Below are 21,359 nucleotides of genomic sequence, written 5' to 3'. Positions count from 1 at the left end.
GCATGGAATACATGGGCTTGCTCTGCACTTTCTGCTGTGAACATTAAAGTGGTCTAAAAGAGCCTTTGACAAAGCAGAACCCAAATAAATAAATGAATAAATGAATAAATAAATGAATAAATTAGCTTTTTATCTTATTTCTTTATCCTGTTTAATTTGTAGCTCTCTCCACAAAAAATGAGAAGGTGGCAAGCAAGAGAGTTCTGGGAGAAAAAAAATGATTTGACAGAAGATCATGTGGGTGGCCTTTGTGCTGTGTGTGTGTGCGTGTGTGTTGTCGGAGGCAGAGAGGGAAGGGAAATGGAGTAGGAAGAGTGGTGAGAGGTAGAAGGAGAGGGAGGAAGGGGAAGGAAGAATTTGTAATGGCTTTACCTCTACGAAATGAAAAGCTACAAAAATCAGGTGGCTTTGCCTTGAACATTAACTTTTTATCAAAATACAATTTTTATTTTAGTCGTACTTATCCAGCCTATGATTTCTGGGGAAAAAATCATCAAATTTTAATTCTGAAGCTCCTTCTCCATTTTATTTTATTTTATTTTATTGAGACAGAGTCTTGCTGTGAAATTCAGGCTGACCTTGAACTCGCTGCGTAGCCCAGTCTGGCCTGGAACTCCCTGAAATCCTCCTGCCTTGGGTTCCCAAGTGCTGGGATTACAGGAGCGCACCACCATGCCCGGTCTCTTTCCCCATTTTAGAATGGGGAAAGTAAAACTTTGAAACAGTGGGAAGTGACCTGCCCACGGTCACCCAGATGGTGAGTCGACAGTGCTGGGAAGCCTACTCACTGCTCACCTGTTTTTATTTTGTCTGTTTTTCTGTCTGCTGTATGTGTGCTTATTTATTTTTCATATTTGAGGTAAACTCAGGGGCATTCTGCCACTGTGCTATATCTATAGCCATTTTTTAAAAAATTTTTTTTAGACAAGAGCTAACCAAGTTGGCTAGGCTGGCTTTGAACTTGTGATTCCCCTGCCTCAGGCTCCAGAATAGCCGGAATAACTGGCATATGCCACCGTGCCCTACTACCTGCTTTACTTTCTGGGGTTCACTAAGTGGGATCAGCTACAGATGACCCAGCCCCTGCTCCTCACAGATATAAGGCCAGTTACGCACTCTTCTACGGTGAGAGACTGAGACAGCCGCCCTCAGCAAGAGAGTGGGTGGTGAAGGGAGGGCAGGGGTAAGGGGAAAAAATGAGAATCAAGACCTGTCATGTAAAGGTACAAGATCCCAACAATGAATGTAACTGTACTGTATCCCTAAAATGTACCAATAAACTCAATTAAAGCTGGAAAAAAAAAGAGAGGGGGCGGTTGAGCTGCGATGCTGATATTTGTGTGTCTGTCTCCTCCTATAAACTGTCAGCTGGAATACTTCCCCAAGGAGAATGTCTTGGAGTTCAGGGCAGAGGGGATCATGCTTGATTCTGCCGAGAGGTTTTACAAGGCTTCTATTAGAAAGAGGCTCGGGAAACATTACTTCTCAGTGTAAAATCAGCTCCAGGCAGGTTCTACTAGTTGCGAGAAGGCTTTTGAGTATTACATTCCAAGTGCTTCCAAAATTGGCACTCTCATCAACAAATCTTTGTTGAGACCCTAATATATACTGTGTACTCTGCAAGACAGCCTAGGGGGCTTCCAATTTTGTCAATCTTGTTGACCAGACAGGATCATACATAAAAGACAGACAGCCAATCCAGCCTGTGCAAGGAGCAAGATACAGGGCAGAAAAAAATAAACGGTGAGGAATGCATAGAAGAAGAAATAAATGGGGCTGTTAGAGATAGCTGCATGAAAGAGTGGACTCTTGAGCTGTGCCTTACAAGATTTATATGACAGGAGTACGAAAACAAGGGCATTTCAGCTGGGGAAATGGGGCCAGCAGAGATACAGGACTCCAAATGTGTACTGAGGAATAATGAGCAGGTACCATGGGTTAGGCTAGAGTCCAGCTGGTCACAAACCTAGATAAATGGTTTTGCAAAATCCTCAGAAGGACAAGAATGGCAGATGAAAGATAGGACAGGCAAGAGCAGCTATCAGAATGTTGCGGGTAGGTGAATGAAATGCAAAGCGATTTAGGAAGATTAATGTGGTGCACGTACAAAATGCGGATTGAAGAGAAAATGATGAGATGTGAGAAAAGTTGGGGAATATTAAAATAGTCTAGGCGTAAGACGGTGAGGTCCTTTAAATAGAAACACACCACATAATCAAGGGAATTAAGAAACAAAAGGTGATGGTCTCGGTTACTCAGAGTTTGCTTTAGAAAGATGAAGTAAAGTTTGAGAAAGATTATGTTTTACATGGAAAATAATCACCAACCTGTTCAAAGAGATCAATATTTAAAAGCAAAACCAAGGCTGCAGATGATATACAACAGTGATGGCTGATGCTATATCAGTTAACGAGTCCTTTTCAGCAGGGAATGTGTCACTGTGCCAAACATACCAAGAGAACAGAAAAATAAAGATCAGCGTGATCATGGCTTTTTGGAAGGAACTGAGTTTCTGATTGGATTTTCTAAAACAGGCTGCTTCCTGATGTTTCTTGATGGCCTAAGACTAAGGCCAGTGGTCCTGTCTCACACAAGTGTCCAGAAGGAAGCCGACAGTCTATCATTCTGAAAGTGACAGTAGAGTTGCTGGAGACTCTGATGACATGGCCAATGTATTCCAGAAGGTGAGTCCTAAGATTCCATGCTGGGGAAGGTGCTAATCGAATACTGAAGGCCTTGATACTGTTTATATTATTATCTATTAGATTGTATTCTTCAAGGAGATAAAAAAAAAGTCTGAGTTACAACACACAACAAAATGTTAATGGAGAAAGTGGTTGGAATTTTTCTCTTGGTATTATAATATGAGCAAAACTGTAATATGTCACAAATATGGCTACACCAATTTCTTATATTTGCTAATACACATCATCTGCCTGGCCTGGGTCATGAAATCTGTAAATATTTAGTTGCATTTTAATAAAAATACTAAAGGCACATATTATTCCTTTCAGCCTCACTTTACACAAGGAAAACTGCGTTTGTATTTTTTTTTTTTTTTTTTGGTACCGGGGATTGAACTTGGGTCCTGCACTTTCAAGGCAGGCCACTGAACCACTGAGCTAAATCTCCGGCTCCGCGTTTGTATTTTATCTATCATGTAGAATGTGGCAGACAGTTGTGTACTATGATCAGTAGCAAAAGCCAACATCTACTCTATCCGTCACTAACTCAAACTTAGGTGAACTTCTGTAACTTGAGAATTTAGCTTCACAATTTAGCTTGATTGTTAAAGACAAAACACAAATGAGCCAAGTACACATACACACACACACACACACACACACACACACAGAAATTAGTGAGAAAGAAAAGGCTAATGGATATTTTAACTGTATCAGTGACATAATCCAAGAAACTTAGTTATAAAGCTACCTATGGTATAAATCTACCACATTTCTGAAAGGCACTCGAGTAAGGCTTTTCTATAGAACTGATGGTTACATTTCAAAACTCACATTCAAGATAGACTTTGGCTTCACTAATGTTTCCACAGATACTATTTCAAGCAAAATATAGCCCGTTTATAAGAAGTGCAGAAATGTTGTTAAGCTTAATTAGATGTAATTGTCACTCTTTCATTAGCTATTAACATTATGTAAAGATAAACTAATGCATAATGAGTTCTTTCATTGTCACATAATTGTAATTTTAATGATTATATTATGACCATTATAATACAGTGCATATTTTCAATTTTCCCATTAGTGGGCAATTATTTATAAGGTTTTCTATTACAGTCTGTCCATGGAGGCCAAGTTATTAATGCCTCCATTTTCCTATAATGATGACCACAGTGTTGAAATCAATAAGACAGCCACAGGGAGAACTGCGAAGTAACACAGAAAGAACAACAAAACTACAACCATGAAGCAGCTCATTCAGCACATGCCTGAGGAAATTTTAAGATGGAGAAAAATAAGGTATTAATATTCTTATGAGAAGTTCCAGTTTACAAGGTTTCCTCAAGTATATTACCCCTCATTTTTTTTTTTTTGCAGCCAAAAGTCCTTAACTCTTGTAAGACAGTTTCCATCGTATAAAATATTCAGTAGCCTAGGCTTTGAAAAATGTCTGAAACAGCTTTCACCATGCAGAGAATTAAATTAAAATCCCACAAAGCCATTTCTGGGGAATTTTTTGAATTGTTCAATTTCAGGGTTGTATGTCAAGAAGGAAAACGCTGATGAACTGTATGATTTATCCCCCAAAATGATGAAATCTGGGGGAAATTTATGAGAACAAGGGCAAAGACCAAAGTGCCTGGAGAGCAATGATGGCAAAGGTACAGTTCCTGTACAACAGCAGCAAAGACAATAATGACGACACTTCACTGAGCTTTTGCTCTTTTCTAGTAGGTCTCTTTCCTATCATTTATGGAAAGGCCAGGCTCCTTGGTGGACTTGGGGAGACATGGGGAGTACGCAGTGATATCCAGGAATGTGGCCTACTCAAGGCTTGGCCTTCACTGGCTGCATCCATTGGTCCTGAGGACTACAACAGAAGTGAAACAGCTTCCTTTGCACTCCCCAGAGACCTGTGAAACAAGCTACCTAGGGCTGCTTCATTTATCTTTGAATCCCCTGCAGATGACAGTAATTTCGACTAAAAATTTTGAAGTAGCTCAGCTAATCCAACTTGATGAACAGATTTTAACATGGCTAGTTTCCCTCCCTGAATAAAGCTGTTTGTCCAAGGGATCAATAATAATATATTCCTATTGCTTGGTGATATGGTTTAAATTTTTTATTTTTCCACCTCAAAGGATGAGAAGCAAGGATCCTGAAGTACAGTAGGTCACCATCGCTCAAACTCTGCTACGATGTGGTAGATAAACTTTCACAGCTGATGGAGTGCCAAGCCCGAGGCTTCATCCCCAGAGATTCTGAATCACAGGGCTAAGAGGTGACGCAAGACTCTCCAGGAGACTCAGAAGCAGGCAGTCCACAGAGCTGATGGTGAACCTCACAGCTGGTGCTCCGTTTAATGATTGGGAGTCACGTTGTTATGGTTGTATGGAGATGCTCCCCCAAAGCCTCATGTGCTCATAGGTGAGGGTTTGGGGAAGTCGTTGGATCATGGGGTCCTGGTACTCATCCCTGGATTAATCTGCTGATGAGTTCACAGCTGATGTCATGTTGGGAGGTGACATCTGCTTGGAGGCAGGTCATCGGGGCCGTGGCCTGCGAGGGTCTGTCTCCTCCCTCCCCTCTGGTCCTTCCGTCTGCTTCCCTCTGCCATGGCATGCACTCTTTCTCCTCTGCAGAGCTTCTCTGCCATGCTGCCCTGCCTTGGAGTCAGCTGACTGTGGATTGAACCCTCTGCAAACAGAGAGCCGGACGAAAGTTTATGAGTTGTGGGTGCTGGATATTCTGTTTCAGTGACAAAAAAGTAACTAAAACATACAGGGAACAGTAAATATAACAACTCCCCAGGATTCAGAAGCTGCACCACAAGAGATGGGCTCTTGAGAAAGTCACTGATTTGGGAGGTTTTCCCGACCATAAAATGAGTACTTACGGTTCCTGTATGAATTTCTTTATTGAGAACTCTGCACTACTAAGGGGTCCATGAAGACTACTAAGGGGTCCTTGAGTCTATGGATGAAATCTCAAAAATTCAAGCAGGAATCATTTATTTATTCAATACATAATCTTATTAAAATATCAGTCTTTTTGTATTTTGGCTAGAATTTCACAACTTCAGTGTGGTTCTCCTGGTAATCACAATTTCTGATGGCGGTTATATTTGTATGAAAATTATAAAAATGTAGAGATGAATTAAGTACCACATTAATGTGCTTTTCTACCGATCACATCTTTCAAAGTATAAAGCTCACAGAAATAAAACTGCACAAAGGAAACTGAAGGGAAAGATTGGGACACAGAGGAGTGGAATTTTCTAAGTTCTTACTAATGTTTTTTTACATAATGAATGAACAATCTCAAACAACCCCTCGAAACTGGGTAGTGAGTGACACCCAGGATTCAGGTACCCTTTGTGGGCTGAGATACAGCACCGGTAAACAAATCCTGATCTCGTGATGGGGAAGACTGAGGAGAGCAAAGATAAGTGGCAGAAAGGGAAACTAAGCTTGGTAAGCAGGTTGCAGTGAGGTGGAGGGTGCTGTCAAGGAAGGGCTCTGTGCTAAGGTGACATTTGAATCAAAACCTAAAAGGAATGAAGTAGAAAAACCACGTAGACAGACATTTGGAAGGGGTCCAGAAATACTGAGTTATAGAATACATGCTCTTTAAAATAGAAAGATGATTCATCCTCTACATTATCATAAGCTTTGCTTAAGCTAACATATTTATGAGCTCATATTCTGGGTGGACTCTGACTCTGGGTTTACAAAAAAAAAAAAACACGTGCTCTTGATTTCTTAACAGGTCTGTGGGGAATGCAGGTGAAGTCTCTAGCGCACTGACTGCCTAACAGTGAGGTAAAGGACCTTGGCACAATGCTTACTTTTCTAGCTCAGGAACACATCTTGGTTCACTGCACATGTTTGTGGTCAACATATTTTTCTGTTCATACTGGTATTTCTTCTATCTCGGCAGGATTTCTCAGCTACTTTCACTTCCTACCTACTGACATCCTGATGAGCAGGATTTAGAAATATTAAAAATAAGGAGGGGAGATGAGATGCAAAGAACCTGCCAACACAGGCCAGAATGGCCAGTGAATTACCAGTCAAGCTAGAGAATGTGCTCCGAGTGTATGAGTTGGAAATTCCGTGTCTAAGACAACGTCTGACACCTCCATCGCACCCAGGGAATACGTATGTGTTCAAAGATCTTTGCACAAGCCTTGAATGAAGCTGTATGTCTGTGCTGCCTATCTCAAACCAAAACAAGAGCCCCTCCACCTAACAGAAGAGATTTGTGTGGGTGTATTCTGGAGAGGGCACATGGGCGGGATGTTAGTAAACAGGATGTTTTCTATCTTTTATGAGAAAGCATGGCAGCTGTTCACTAAGCTCTTAATAGGGGAAGCTGCTAGCTTTACATTCTTGAAAGCTCCCATTTGCATAGACTCTTTATAGAAGGCAGACGTTAGAAATGGAAATAGTATCTGATCACCAAATCTCACTTGTGCTAGAAAGTTCCGCCTGTGATTTGTGATTTTTGGAAATGTGGATGTGCTGACAACAAAATTAACTTCTCCAAAGAACTGAGAATTGCCTACTCTCATCATCCCTCTCTCTGTAATTTACATGACTTGACAAAATTAGACTGTTATTTTCATTGGGGTGATCTGCAAAATCATAAAATGATGTGTATTTTGGGAATGCCTAATTAACTCTCCTTCGTTCCACTGAGGTTTCAGCTACGACTATAAGCATTGCAAATATCATATAGGTGTTCACATCCAATTTTATTAACCATGAAGAGATACTCAAATGACTTGAAAGAAAAATGTCTTTAGGAACCAGGCACTGCAGAGAATTCAAAGCAAACAGTGGGCTTATAGGATAAAAGCAAGTGTGCTCTTGTGTTGCCAAACCTTGCCTTGCGTGAAATAGCAAGAAATACATTCACAGTCAAAGCCCATATTCATAATAAAAAAAAAAAAGTGGGATTACAGGCATATGCATGTAAAGTCCATCTCTACTCATAGTTTTTAATCACAAACATTAACTAATACTGATCAAGCTGTTTGACAAGAAAATTTGCTTTAACATATAACCAGCAGCTGGAGTGAGAGCTACATTTCCTAGACAATTGTCAGCACCTTGTGTCATACTTATAAATAATGGGCTATTCCTATGGAGCACCATCTGCTTAATAGAGAAAAATGTTCATCTTAATTAGGAAATTCTTCTTATTATTTAATATTTATCGAACACCCACAATGTGCTTGGCAGCAAAATCTCTAGAAACACACTCTTTGCCCACCAGGAATCCACCTGCTAGGGAAATATGATGAGCCACTTTTATAGGCATTTCTGCTTTTAACATATTTTATGTATTTCCTTCCAGGACACAGAGTTTGCTTTTGGAAGGGTCTTCTCTCCTAATTAAGATGGGACGGTGAGCCATCAGATGAGTTATGATGAAGATGAAAGACGATAAAGGGCAAATTACTTACAATCTCTAGGAAACTCAAGTGAAATTTGCTCCACTGATAGAAAAAAATTAATGTACCCCTAAGGAAACTTAATTGTTATTTGTTAAGGACTGACAGAGCAGAACTGCAGAAATATATAAAAAAATAAAGAACACATAGTGGAAAAGTCACCTTGAAACAGCAAATATTCTTGGCTTTGAGTTTACCTTCAGAAATCATGTGGCTCCACAACGATCCCTATTCTGGGGGACATGCATTTCATTACAGCGATATTAGCACCCTGATTCATAAACATTTAATGGTTCAAGAGCTTCTCTCCACTATGGAAATTAAAGTAATCTGCTCACTCTTCATGAGAGTCTCTGCCTACCTCTCCATCTCTCTCCTACCTCCAATCAATCAAAATTCAAGAAACTTTCACAAGTTCAGTATTAAGAGGATAAAGAGAAGTATTCTGGAGAGAACCAATGAACACTACCCATCCAGAGATGAGGGCTACTCATGCCTATGTGCCTAACAGAGTGCCTAGTGATAACTTTAATTCTTCTTGCACCTAAAATTATAAATGAAAATAAAATGTTTTGCTCCAATTTAAAATTGCATCTATGACTTCTTCCCAGGTCCTGAATTCTAACAAGTTCTCTTTTCCGCATGGTTTTGATGCTTCTGGAAAAGGCTGCCCAGTCACCTTGTCAGAGTCTCACTAAGTTTTTCAGAGTCTTCTTTTTTTTTCCATATTTTTCACCAAATCATATGCTTTCTTTACTTCATCTTCTTCATATAGGAATGGAAATATTCCATAGATTAAATTTATGGATATACTTTAGCAATAACCACTTCATCCTGATAATTCAGGCAAAAGAGGACCTACATATTTGTGGAGATGAGGCCAAGATGATGACACTTGTGAAACAGTGCCAATCTGAGCTTTAAAAGATCACAATTTGAAAGAAATACGTGACAGAGGGAAAACAACCAACTCATACATTGTCAGGGTAATAATACCGAATGAGCACAAGTGGAAAGCAAATAATAGGTTGAACATACATCCAAATGTTGACTTTTTAATCAGAAACAGAGAACAGAATGATTTGTGTCCCTATCAAGAATGATAAAGCATCACTTCCTTAAAAGCTAATGAGCAGCACCATCTGGCACAATGAGAGGAGCAAGAGCCTAAGAAAGTGAAGAATAAAATGACAGAGTAGCAGTTGGATCTTCATAGGAGGTCAAAAATTCCTCACCATTAAAATATCATAAAAATAATTATAGATGTACACACAACGCTACACAAATGGCATAAAAATGACAGGGCCAAATGTTTGCAAAATAATTGAATGTGACTCTGGATATGGTAGAATCTTTCTCTACTACTGTGGTTCCTAATGTGTGACTTCAACAGCAAAAAACATTCCTTGGACATTTTTTAGAAATGCAAAAGTCTCTGGCCTTGACCCAGAGACTGGAGACTCTTGGGGTGAGTCCGGTATTCTGTTTTTAGCCAGCTATCCAGGTGATTCTGATGCCAGCTCACTTCTGAGAACACCTGTTCTACCAATCCAAACGTGAACAGAGAGATTCGCTGTTTCTATGGGATGCCAAATGAATTGGCCAATTTAGTCAATCCTATTTAAACAACTGGTCCAGACACTGGAGAATAAAACCCAGGGAGACCGTTCTCTGTGTACCATGATCTCTTTGAATAAGAGAGCTCCTATCATAATGCCTTTTTGCAGGTGAGCACAACAAATTGCTTTAAACTTGTCACTTAATTGCACTGTTTCTCCAAGTACTTATTTTCTTGTTTTGTAAGTTATTTTGGTAGAACCATAAGACAAGTTTTTAAACTTTTCCTGAATCCCTTATTGATTTATTTTCTATCTCAGGTCATCAATTCAGCAGATACTGAGTATTAATAAAAGTCATGTACTATTCTAGGTCCTTCAACCACATCAGTGAACAAAACAGGTGCCAATCTGGTCCCATGAGGACTTAAATCCTAGTAAAGGGAGAAACACACACAAAAATAATAAAATCAGTACGTTATATGAAATGTTAGAAGATAGTCCTTTGGGGAAAACAAAGGAAACAATAAAGTAAGCAGAACTAGAAATGCTGGCAGATGGGGCAGAAATTTTAACTTTAAGTAGTGTCACAGTAGACTCACTGAGTGGGTGACAAACAGCAAAGTCTTGGAGGAATTGGTCAAGCGACAAATAGGAAGGAAAGGATTTACTCAGTGAGTCAAAGGCCTCAAAATGAGCACGCCCAATATCTAGGGCTGGAGCCAGGGAGCACAGGAAAAGTTAAAGAAACAGAGGTCAGAGAGGAACTAAGGAGTCGAGTCACATGACAGTCATTGTAAAAACTGGTAATCCTTTCATTCGAAGGAAAATGGGGGACTACTGCAGGGTTTTGAACAGAGTGACATGATCTGAATTATACAGAAAAATTCATTCATTTTCCTCTATGGTGACATCATCAATTATCTATGCGGAGGGTTGGAAATTTTTCTTTTTGACTGTTCATCATGAAGTTATTTAAAAGAATTCTTGCTAGAGAAATCCCCTCCCCGACTTCTTTACTTTATCAAAGAAAAGAACATCCTGCTTTTGGAAAACGATTAAAAGATGAATTTGAGTAGTGAAGCTCAGACGATTTTACTGAGTTTTTAGTGCTTCTTTACTTGGTCTTTGTTCTTGGCTTCTGTGGTGGTGGTTATATCTGCCTTGTAAGGGCCAAGAGGATAACTTTGGGTTTGGATACTGGGACATGCTTTGCGCTCCAAGTAACAGACAGCTAAGAAAATTGTGAGTGAGGTTTTGGAACCTGCTTCACCACTGAAGTGAAACTAAGATGCAAACCTCTGTTTGAGAAATGGTACTGTCAGTGACTTAATAAAAAACCCAGTGCCTAGTCCTGGAAACCCTAGAAAAGGTAATAGATTTGCCAACCTTTGGGTGAAACACAGCAAGGGTGGTGTGTCTAAATAGAGCTGTAGAAAGTTTTCTATCGATATCCCTCCTTAGAATTTGTCTCTCTGACATTGCTGTAACCTTTCTTTGCAGAACAAAAGTGCTCTGAAATTCAGATATCTCACCAAAAGATGAAGAGATTTTTAAACTCAATAAATGATCAGGTTGTATTTCTTTAATTCATTCATTTATGCATTCACCTATCAACTGTTTACCCAATACCTCTTAAAGTCAACCATTATATCATGGTGCTTGAGGTATAATATACAACAGGTAGCATTGTCTCAAAGGGTTTATAGAACACACGGAGAGATTAGGCATATATAGCAATAATGCATGGTTCAAAGTGATGATTTCTATAAAAAAGGCCATTCTACAGTGCTCTGGGTTTTCTGAGGAAATAGGAATCCTTTTGGAGGATATTGCAAAGGACCTCATGAAAGGGTAATATTTGATTCAGTTGTAAAGCATGGGATACATTTGTGTGTGTTGTAATGGCGGAAGGTAACTGCAAAAACAGAGAGGCAGGAGTGTACTAGTAGACACCTGTAAGAGGCAAAGGTACTAAAGTAAAATAGCAGTTGTAGAAATGATAGAAGAGGCAAAATGAGCTGTTGCTGAGGTCAACTCAAGGAAACCTGAAACATCTGTGGGCCTTTGTGCTGAAAAAAGTGGAATAAAAACAACACATCTGTTTGGAATTTTGGTGGCAAACTGTATAAAAGAATAAAATGAGGATGGGCATAATCATTAGCCTTAAGAGGTGTATTGTCTTGTAAGAAAAATGGACAAGCAACAAAATTCATTAGATATATAAGTCCCTTGTGGAGTTCTTAAGGATTTCTGACCCTCATCGTGAAGAATCTTAGGGATAGGACAGGGTCACAAAATGGGCTCCAACTAGAGTGTACCAAGATAATTTTGGAAACATTGTTCTTGGTTTCTGTATTTCTCTGGTTGAAGAAACAATGAAATGCTTTCTTATCTCTTTGTTCAAAGCAATCTAAAATAGCACAATTCAAAATATTAAGCAGATTTATAGCACTGGATTGCCTGCTATCATATTCAAAATGCAGACTCCCAGGCCCTGCTCCAAGCTGGCTGAATCAGCAGGCAACATGGTACACGGTGACATTGAAAAGTACTGTACTGATCCAGAGGACCTACTCTTCACCACAGAAAAGAACTGAGCAGAGCAGCTCATTTCGATGACCAGCAATTCCACACTCAGGAAGATGCCTCTGCTTTCACAGAAGAAAACATTTATTCCAGCAAACAACTGTACAGCTCCTACAACATTCTGGGCACTCAGTGAGGCATTATGAAATGTTTATTCAGTACAAGACAAAAATTCTTAGAATAGTCAATTCTGTCTTAAAAAAGAGTCAAGGTATACAAACAGAGAGAAAAATAGAGTGCTCCTGGCTCATACATTTAAAAAGACAAATCTATAACCATTCTTAATTTTCTTAAGGTAGACTTCATTGTGAAGCAAGGAAGATAGCTCAAAAAAAGGAACTAAATAGGAGAAAACCATATTCTAGAACAAGGGATGGAAGAAAACTAAAGAGGTAAATCCCACGTGGCAAATAAACAACCTTTAAAAAACTCTGTATAAAATTTAAACGCCCAGACATATTTTAACAAGACTCCGAATTCAAGACATATTTATCTCTGAGTTTCACATCCTTTGTGATGTTGAACCCTTTACACGGAAGGGACTATTCAGCATACTCATCTTTTGGGACTTACTAGCAAGTATGATCTGGCTGTGAATCTGGCTGGCTGTCAGGATATATCCTCCAGGCCAGGAAAACTTTATTTCCCTAAGTAGACCAGTTCTAAGTCTTGATTTCCATAACCATCAATAATTTGTCCAGCTTTCCTTATAAGACATGGCCATTGAGTTTGAGATGTTGTTCTTGCATTAATGCTAGCCCAAGCTGTCTTACAAAAAACATTATAATTTCACTCAGCGCATTATGTGCATGTGAGCATGCACAGGTGTGTATGTTGTTAAATGCCAGAGGCTGGTACTGATATCTTGATAAATTGCAAGCTTCTCTCATTTTTATTGAATTTTTAATTTCCAGCACATATACACTACAGAGAAGACCTACTGTACCGTAGGTCACTGGGTGCCACCATGAATAATGGGAAAAAGGAAATTCCCCTGTCCTCAGTGAGTGTTAGCATGAAAAGACAGCCCCGGGAGCCTTATTATGCTTTAACTCAGGAGTCTAAGGCTCAGTCCATGACTGCTGTGTGAACTTACTGTCCCTGCCAAACACGTCAGGTGGGGTGGGGACATCAATTCCTTTCAACAGGGCTGTGTCAATGATGGTCCCGCAAGGTGCTGAGATGTGGGACTTGCAAAGACCTTCTTCAAAAGGAAAATGCTTATTTTTTTTTTTTTAATACTGTGCCTGTCTCTTGAACCTAAGACTTTTTCTACCGTGCTTATTTTCTCTTGATACAGGTTTTCCTGGGGTCAGGAGCTGTTTATTGGAGATAGGAATAATGAGACGTCTTTTTATTTGGAGTCTATGTATAGCAAATAGTATTTTGGGGGGAGAGGGGGGATGTTTTTCTGCCTTGTGACTGACTCTTGGGACTGGCATAGTTATGTGGTTTTGGGGTTTTCTTTGTGCCCTTTCTTCCTGCAGTGTGTTTTTGAGGCAGCTTTCCAAGTATGCCGACAGAAGTTCACAAGAGTTCCTAAATTCTCCTTCCTACCCTAGAAGCTACTAAGGCTGCAAACCTAAGGGATGTGAGCCAATTTAATCCCTACAGTCAATCATCCAGTGGCCTGAGAAAACTTTCAAAATGGCCAACCTGAAATTGTGAAACCTGGGCTGCACCTAATACCCCTGCTAGATTATAAAACTGTCACTAGCATCCGCGGTGAGGAATGACACATTGCTGATTTCTTTTTCTCTCTTTAAGATTGAGTGGGAAAGGATGGAGCCACTGACAAAGATGAACCAGGTAGAGACTTCGATATTTACAAAACAGTGTACTATTTCATCAGTGCTTTCTGGGAATGACTTCTGTGCATCTCGCTTTCTAAACAATCCTTAAAAGCGATTCTTTCTTCTCACCTTCTTCACCTGAGGCAGGAACATCTTGAAACACTGATCTACTTGCTGCTAGTGTTCATTAATGTTATCCATCCCTGAAGGCGGAGCCACACTGATGTCAGCTAATTAAGACCTATTTAGGGCAGTTCAGGCTCTTTGATCAGCATAGAATTAGCTTTGCTCTGGTAATGGTGACTATAGCTTTCTCAATTGTTACTTAATTAAAAACAAGCCCCGTATTTGCCAACATATCTCAAAAGTGGCACGTGAGCCGCAGTTGCCCACCTCCCCATAGGTAAGCAGAGCATCTCCTGTTGGCTCTCTACTGATTCTCCAGAAAACTTAACATTCCTTTTGCATCCCTATGTCCCAGGCACATCATCACATTCTTCAGTGTTGAGCGTTGTACCATGTGCTACTGTCAGCCCCATGGCACCTCTAGGGTGTTTCCGCCTTAAGTTGTATTAATGCAGATGTGTAAATGTCAGCAGGCTACTATGACGTATGCATACCAATCATGCAAAGGGGGAAAATGATTCATTTTGGTAAGACTGTTTTGAATAAAAGATCTTTCATTTCAAAGATTTCTATAGAATTTTTAAATTCTTGTTTTCCAGAAATGTATTCTGTAAGTGAAGCCATAAAGGTGGCCAAAGGACCTACCTAGAATTCCAAAGGAAACTGGGTCTGAATAGGTAAGGCGGGGGGCATCAGCCTGCTCTCTCGGCTCTGTCCACTTTCCTCACAAGCTCATCCTAGTAGACAAGTTGAATAATTATGGGCAGTAACTAATAAAATAAATCAAATTTCATTTGGCTTGCAAATCCCTATAAATATAGTCACGAGCTGATCCAGATCTATTCTAAGAAGTTGAAGTGTACACATTTCTTCTACTACTTTACATTTCCTCAGTCAGGAATCCCTTAGGACAAAAATTAAACCCCTGGAAAAATGGAAAGATGCTGACCTTAGATGGGAAGGTTATATTTTTTAAAAAAGATTTTGACAATTTTAAGAAGCAAGCTGAGAAGAAAAATTTTCTTTGAGGAGCTCCAGCCAATCAACTTTCTATCATGACAATTGCTACTGACATAAAAAGTTTTTTAATTCTATAAATTATACATACTAATGGTGACAGAACCTCCACATTAAAAACTTGATGGTAAAAATGAGCTTCTGTGGAGAGATTCCAAGGAGTGCAGAGAAACCACGCAAAATCACTTTATAACAAAAGTGAAACGAAGTGCACACTCCTCCTTTCCTACTCATTCTTGTGGCGATCTTCACCAGGTGACATAAGAGGGAACTGTTAGAAACTTTTGGGGGATTTGACGAGCACACACTTTGGGAGTAAGACCTACACGAATGCCTGCCACTCAAATATCTTCTTCGATGCGAAACAGTCCTAGAATGTTGGCAGTAATCACGCGGCTTATTGTGCTATCCTTCTTGTTCCAAGATTATGATGTACATGTTGTGGGATAAAGCAGACAAATGGTGGCAAGGGTGTCTCTGAGACCCAGGGTTGCCAGCATGGTCAAAAGAGGAAGCAGAAAGCAGATGAGTTACAATAAAGACATGGAGATGCTGAGCTTGACTTTAAAGCTTCGTTTTGAACTCAAACTTTATATTTATAATTATTTAAATTATAGTTTTATTATGTCACATTGGTCATATTCTAACTGCCTCCTGAAAGAGTCCAAGAAACAAAGACCAAAGCATAGAGCTGAAATCACGCCCTTCCTGCTCCTACAAGACCCTTTGGAAAGCTGTCTGAATTTAGATCCGCATTAGGGTATGTTCAGAAGGGTCTGAAGCTATCCCAGACGGCTGAGGGACAGCAAAATGACTCGGAGCCAATGTGAAGAGATTCTCATCAGATAAAATAAGACCATTTGAACAGGAGGATAAAACTTTAACGAATTGAAATACCATATTTCAAATATGTTAAACTCTTTAAGTCAACAACTAAATATTGATAATAATAAACTTCTATGTCATCACTGGAAAATGCTAGGGATCTGATGCATAAAAACTAGCAATCACAGAAGAGACTGGTGCTGTCTTCTATCTCATAGCAACCAAGTGGTTAATGGAGGCAAGCTTCTCTTTATGAAGTATATCAGCTGATAAATGAGAAGACAATGATGAAATACCACCACTGTGCAGCCATAACAAATTACTGAGTTTGGACAATGATTTTTAGCAGTTATTTTAGTAGTAAGAGGGACAACCAGACATTATTCCTCTGGATAGACTTGGTAGACCAATTTAAAGGATTTGGCAAAGTACTGGAACTGAATGGAATCACACATCAATACAGAAATCCTGACATAGAAGAATGTCATGGAATTGTAATTAGCAAATTTAGATTGTAGAAAATACTATAAGGTGGACAACTAGGTTTCTTTAAGAATAGAAAGGAAAAGGGAGGGGAAGATGGAGGAGGAGAAGGGGGAGGAGGAAGAGGTGGAAGAATAAGAAGTGGATGAGGAGGTGTCTAGTTATAGTGCTCAGTGAAGCAACCACACAACAATGGACTCCGTGGGGGAAAAAATCAAATATTCATCATAAAATTATTTTGACCTTCAAGAAAACTTCTCGGGTAATTCTACCAAGCAAATGATACTTTCAAATGAAGTTGACCAAATGAGCGAATTTGCCAAGTAATTTTCCCACTATGCGAACAACTTTTTTCATCACAGCCCGTAGGAAAACACTCTCCCAAAGCTGTTCTCTCTCAGTTCCTGTACAATCTGCACATCTGTGACAGTGTAGTCTCATAAAAAGCTCACAGCAGAAGCCAACATGATGTTAACACATAGGAACAAACACGACACGAGGCTCACATGAGACTCGTCTCTGATACCCCAGATGAGTCTAGGGCTTGTACTTATGACTGGAGGATGCCCTGAGGGGCAACTCTAATGAAAAACCAAATATATCTAATTAATTGCATTGCTCTGGGCTAGTGAGAGACCTGAGGGTTCCAAAGCCCCTTGAGAACAGTCCATTAATATGGAATGAGCTACAGGAGTGAATTTCTTTGAAGTACCAGACCTACTACTCCCTTTCACTCTACTGCCTCCTCTTCAGACAGCTTATGCCACAAGGATCCAAATCTAACCTTTGAGATTCTTCTCCCTAGCTTTAATAGTAGAATGGATCCCTCGTATAGCTTTCTCCATAGTGCATTTTTTATAAAATTGTGCACTTTGTTGCCCAGAAGTAGAAAATGCTCAATTCAAATCAACCCACATTAGCAATAGGAGAGAGATGGTTTACCAAATATTTTAAATAAAAACCAGCACTGAAATTATACCTGAAGACACCAGAAACTTCTCCTCCTCCTCAAAATGATAAGGTAACATAGCTAAAACTTTAGATTTGATAATACTGAATATACTTTGAGGGAGTCAGAATATTGGAATCATACTTGATTATCACAGATAATTTAAAACGTTAGCCACTGGTTTCAGTGTCTTCCTTTAGCAATTTCTTATTAGAGCTGAAGGTATGCATCAAGAGTGACTGAGTAGTAATTCTCTCCACTGGTTATCTTTCTAAAGAGGAAAAAAGGGGGAAAGAAAAGAGGGCTCAAAATTCAGCCAAGGGAGGAAACAGGAGAAAGCAGGGGAGGGGAAAAATGAGGCGAGCAGGCCTGGAGAACAGGAAGCGGAGGAGTGGCTCACAGAATGTTGGAGAAAAACATGGATATAATAAAAAATGCAAATTGGTTTTTGGATAATTGAGTGGAAGATATTTATACTTCATTTTCCTTCAAGAATCCAACTGCTAATGATTTTAAGTAATGCATAATTCCAATATGATATTTTACTTAACATGTCAGGAACCAAGTTAGGGTATTCAAGATCACAGGGTCTATTTTTGCACAAGAAGCTTTGCAATCTTTGGAGGGAATCAATAGCCTCTTCCGTTTGTAGCCTCAGATAAAATAATTTTGCCACAATTTCTAGAGGAGTTTAGGTCAACACTTTAGCCTGAAGTTGCTTAAGATTTCCATATTTTGAAACAGAAACGTGTAGGCTTCCTCTTTCAGCTGAAATCCAATTTAACCAATAGCAAATAAGAAAAGATCTAAAGATACCTTGGAAAAGCACCCAGCATTTCTTGGAGCTCTGCACCAATTAAAATGGAAAGAACAGAAGGTAGTGTAGGTGGAATTAAGGGGACCTAGTTGCTGGCTCATCAAGTAATCATAATAGTCAAAAACATGTATCAATCAGTTTAAAAAGTAACTCTGTTCATTTGATAGCTGGCAAAAGCATTGAACAAAGATTGAGCTTAAAAGACAATAAAGTAGCTTCAGAGAGGGCTTACCTGTCTTTTCCAGTTTCCTTCTTAAAAATCCCATCACAGTAACTCATGCGCTTCTCTGTGGTCACATAAATTTGGGCATTTGGATAGACATCAACTGTCTTTTTCAGCAAGTTGTAAACCATTCCATTGCCATCCTTCCTCATATTGCGGAAAGGACCCCAAATAACATAAATAGTAGTGTTTGCTTCCTTGAAAAAATAGTCAGGGTTTTTTAGCAAAAGAGGAACACTGGTATGGGAAACAACTCGAATCATCGTCATGCGGCCAACATCTTCTTCATAACCCTTGGTGGGGGCGTTGTTCATCCTCCAGATGCAGGAAGACCTGTCTATCTCATTCCCCACCTTCTGTCCAACCATCTGCCCTGAGTTTGACACGATAGCACACAGGTCACAGTCTAGTTGTAATGGCTGAAAAACAGAAAGAGGAAGAAGGTAAGTGGTGAGTTTCACCCCTTCGAACAAACTCTTCTGGGAAAACAAAATGTGGACCTTGCCTAACTGCTGAATATAGAATTATTTCTGAAACATATATGCTAATCCTATAGTCTCTGATATAGGTTATTTAGACAGTAGCATGCTTCCACTGTGAAAGTAAATATATACCATTCAAAATCATTTAAATTTCTGTATTGTTGTGTGGCAGTATCAAATTGTATGGGCAACTAGTCATTTGTTTTCCATTGTAAATGATTATTTTTAAAAAACTTTACAACTGTAACTTCAAGCAAAATAAGGAGATATGTAAAGAATTGCTCTCCCTAATAAGGCTGGTAGCTATAAAAGAAATTAAGAACTGTATTCAGATATCAATTCTGTATTTTAGTTAGATGTGCGCATGGTAAGGTAAGATGCTGATAAAAATATGGAGTTCAACAGACAATGGGGGTTCTGAAGGTTTTCAGAACACAGAACTGCATAAGGCTGGCAAAATACTCTACAGATTTTTAAAAATTTCCTGCAAGTCACCATGTTAATTGGCTTCGGTGCTTTTATTCTAGATGGGTAAGGAAAGTCCTCTTTTAAAACTAAAGGAAGATGTGTACACAGATGATCTCTATGCCTAGTTTAACTCCATTGTACTATATTTTTTTAATCATGGAGGAACAAGAACACCTATGAGTAAAACATTTGCTTTCTGGACTTGCAAATGATTAAGTTGCAGTGGCAGATTCAAATCTAGATTTTTTAAATGGTAAACCCACTGTACTTTTCATTGTTGCCTGCTTTCCTCCTAGAACAGTCATGTTAATTACTTTTGCTGCTTCTCGCTTGAAGAATTCATCTTATTTTCAACACTGATAAAGAAACATGGCTTTGTAGATATCTATCTTTTTCTTCTACGAAATTCCACATTTTGATCCTGAATTTTTATTATGCCTATTGGGAGTAGCCCCTCTCACAAGGTCCTGTCCTTACCTTACTTGTTATGTTACATGTTATTGTTTAATTATGACTGTCCACTAGATAGTTCTTAAGAGTAGGTCTATCTTCATTTTAACCCCACCCTCCAGAAGTGCCTGGAATACATTAGGTACCCATTTGGCTTAAATTTTAAAAAATGAAAGAAATCAAATTAGTTTATTAGGAATCTGAGCATTCAGCTTAATACTAGGGGAAAAAATGGACGTTTCAAATTAATTTAGAATTGTTGACTTAGATGAAAGGAAAAAAGCATCCAGAAGAAACAGATGTATTTGCCGCAGGTTCAGTCTAGGTGTCACAATCTGGGTGGTGACTGAGGAATGAGTAACTCAGAAGGCTCCCCAGAACAGTCCACACACAGCGGTGACATCACCTCTGCTGTCTAGGGCAGGCGCTTGCTGGTGTTACTGAGCACCCACTACCTAGCAGGCACAATCCCAGCAGTTAGCATTCAGTGACAAAAATTATAAAGAACACTCCTGCCATATGACAGCATGCATTCAATTCGGGGAAATAAAATAAATAGGTCAGCAACCTATATAATATGATGATATATGAAAGGGTTATCAGTTTTGCACTGAAAACATAATCGAGGGAGGCAGTTAGGAAGTGTGTGTGTGTGTGTGTGTGTGTGTGTGTGTGTGTGTGTGTGAAGTGTGTGGATATTTGGGCAAACACTCGAGGAAGATAACAGGAACAGCAAAGCCAGTGATGGCAGCAAGTAGCTGCTGAGGCCAGAGACACCGCAGGTGAGGATCATTCGGGTCATCTGACTTGTGCCAGGAGGAGGCTGAGCCAGAGGAGTGACTGATCTGAGTTCTTCTTGAACAGCTTTAGCTGCTGTGTAGAAAGCTAGTGAAAAAGAGGCAAGGGCTGAAACAGGGAAAGGAGAGGCTACTGCTCCAACACGAGCCAGAGGAGATGGTGGCTGGGGACACGGTAGCCAGCAAAGAAGGTGGAGGGCAGCTGGTCACACGGTGGGTGTGTTCTGGAGAATGGGTGGATGGGCTGGCCTGTGGGTCAAAAGCCCAAAGTGGAGCGTGCAAGAGAGGCACCCAAGATAACTTCAGGCTTTTAGCATAATTATGTAAACAGAAGACGGGGGCTTCCTGCCGCTGAGAAGAGTGGGGTGACCCTCAGGAGGCAGGACCAGGGTTAGGAGACCGGTTAAAAGGTTTTTCTTGTTGTTGCTGTTGTTGTATTGGGGACTGAACTCAAGGCCTTTGCGCTGAGCTACATCACCAACTCTTTTTTTTTCTTTTTTTTTTTTAGACAGAGTCTCAAGGTGGCCTAGGCTGAGCTCAAACTTGTGATCCTCCCGCCTCAGCCACTATGAGGGCTGAGATTACAGGTATGCACCACCACGCCAGGCTCCAGGTAGATCTGAGGTGCCTTGCACTCAAAAG

At 39.7% G+C, this 21,359-nt stretch overlaps 1 protein-coding gene across 4 annotated transcripts in view; it reads right to left on the bottom strand.

Moving 5' to 3' along the window:
• The window catches only part of St6galnac3 (ST6 N-acetylgalactosaminide alpha-2,6-sialyltransferase 3), a 391,438-nt gene that overhangs the window by 171,723 nt on the left and 198,356 nt on the right, over positions 1-21,359 (bottom strand). For all 4 annotated transcript variants that reach the window (XM_010605156.2, XM_010605157.2, XM_033758295.1 and 1 more), the window contains one exon: positions 18,530-18,939. In XM_010605156.2, coding sequence (XP_010603458.1) covers positions 18,530-18,939 — 410 coding nt within the window. The remainder of the gene's footprint in view (positions 1-18,529; positions 18,940-21,359) is intronic.

Source organism: Fukomys damarensis, unplaced genomic scaffold (genome assembly GCF_012274545.1).
Source record: "Fukomys damarensis isolate Sample0158 unplaced genomic scaffold, DMR_v1.0_HiC HiC_scaffold_33, whole genome shotgun sequence".
Taxonomy (NCBI): domain Eukaryota; kingdom Metazoa; phylum Chordata; class Mammalia; order Rodentia; family Bathyergidae; genus Fukomys; species Fukomys damarensis.
Note: the sequence above shows the minus strand (reverse complement) of the source record. Positions and strands in the feature narration are given on the sequence as shown.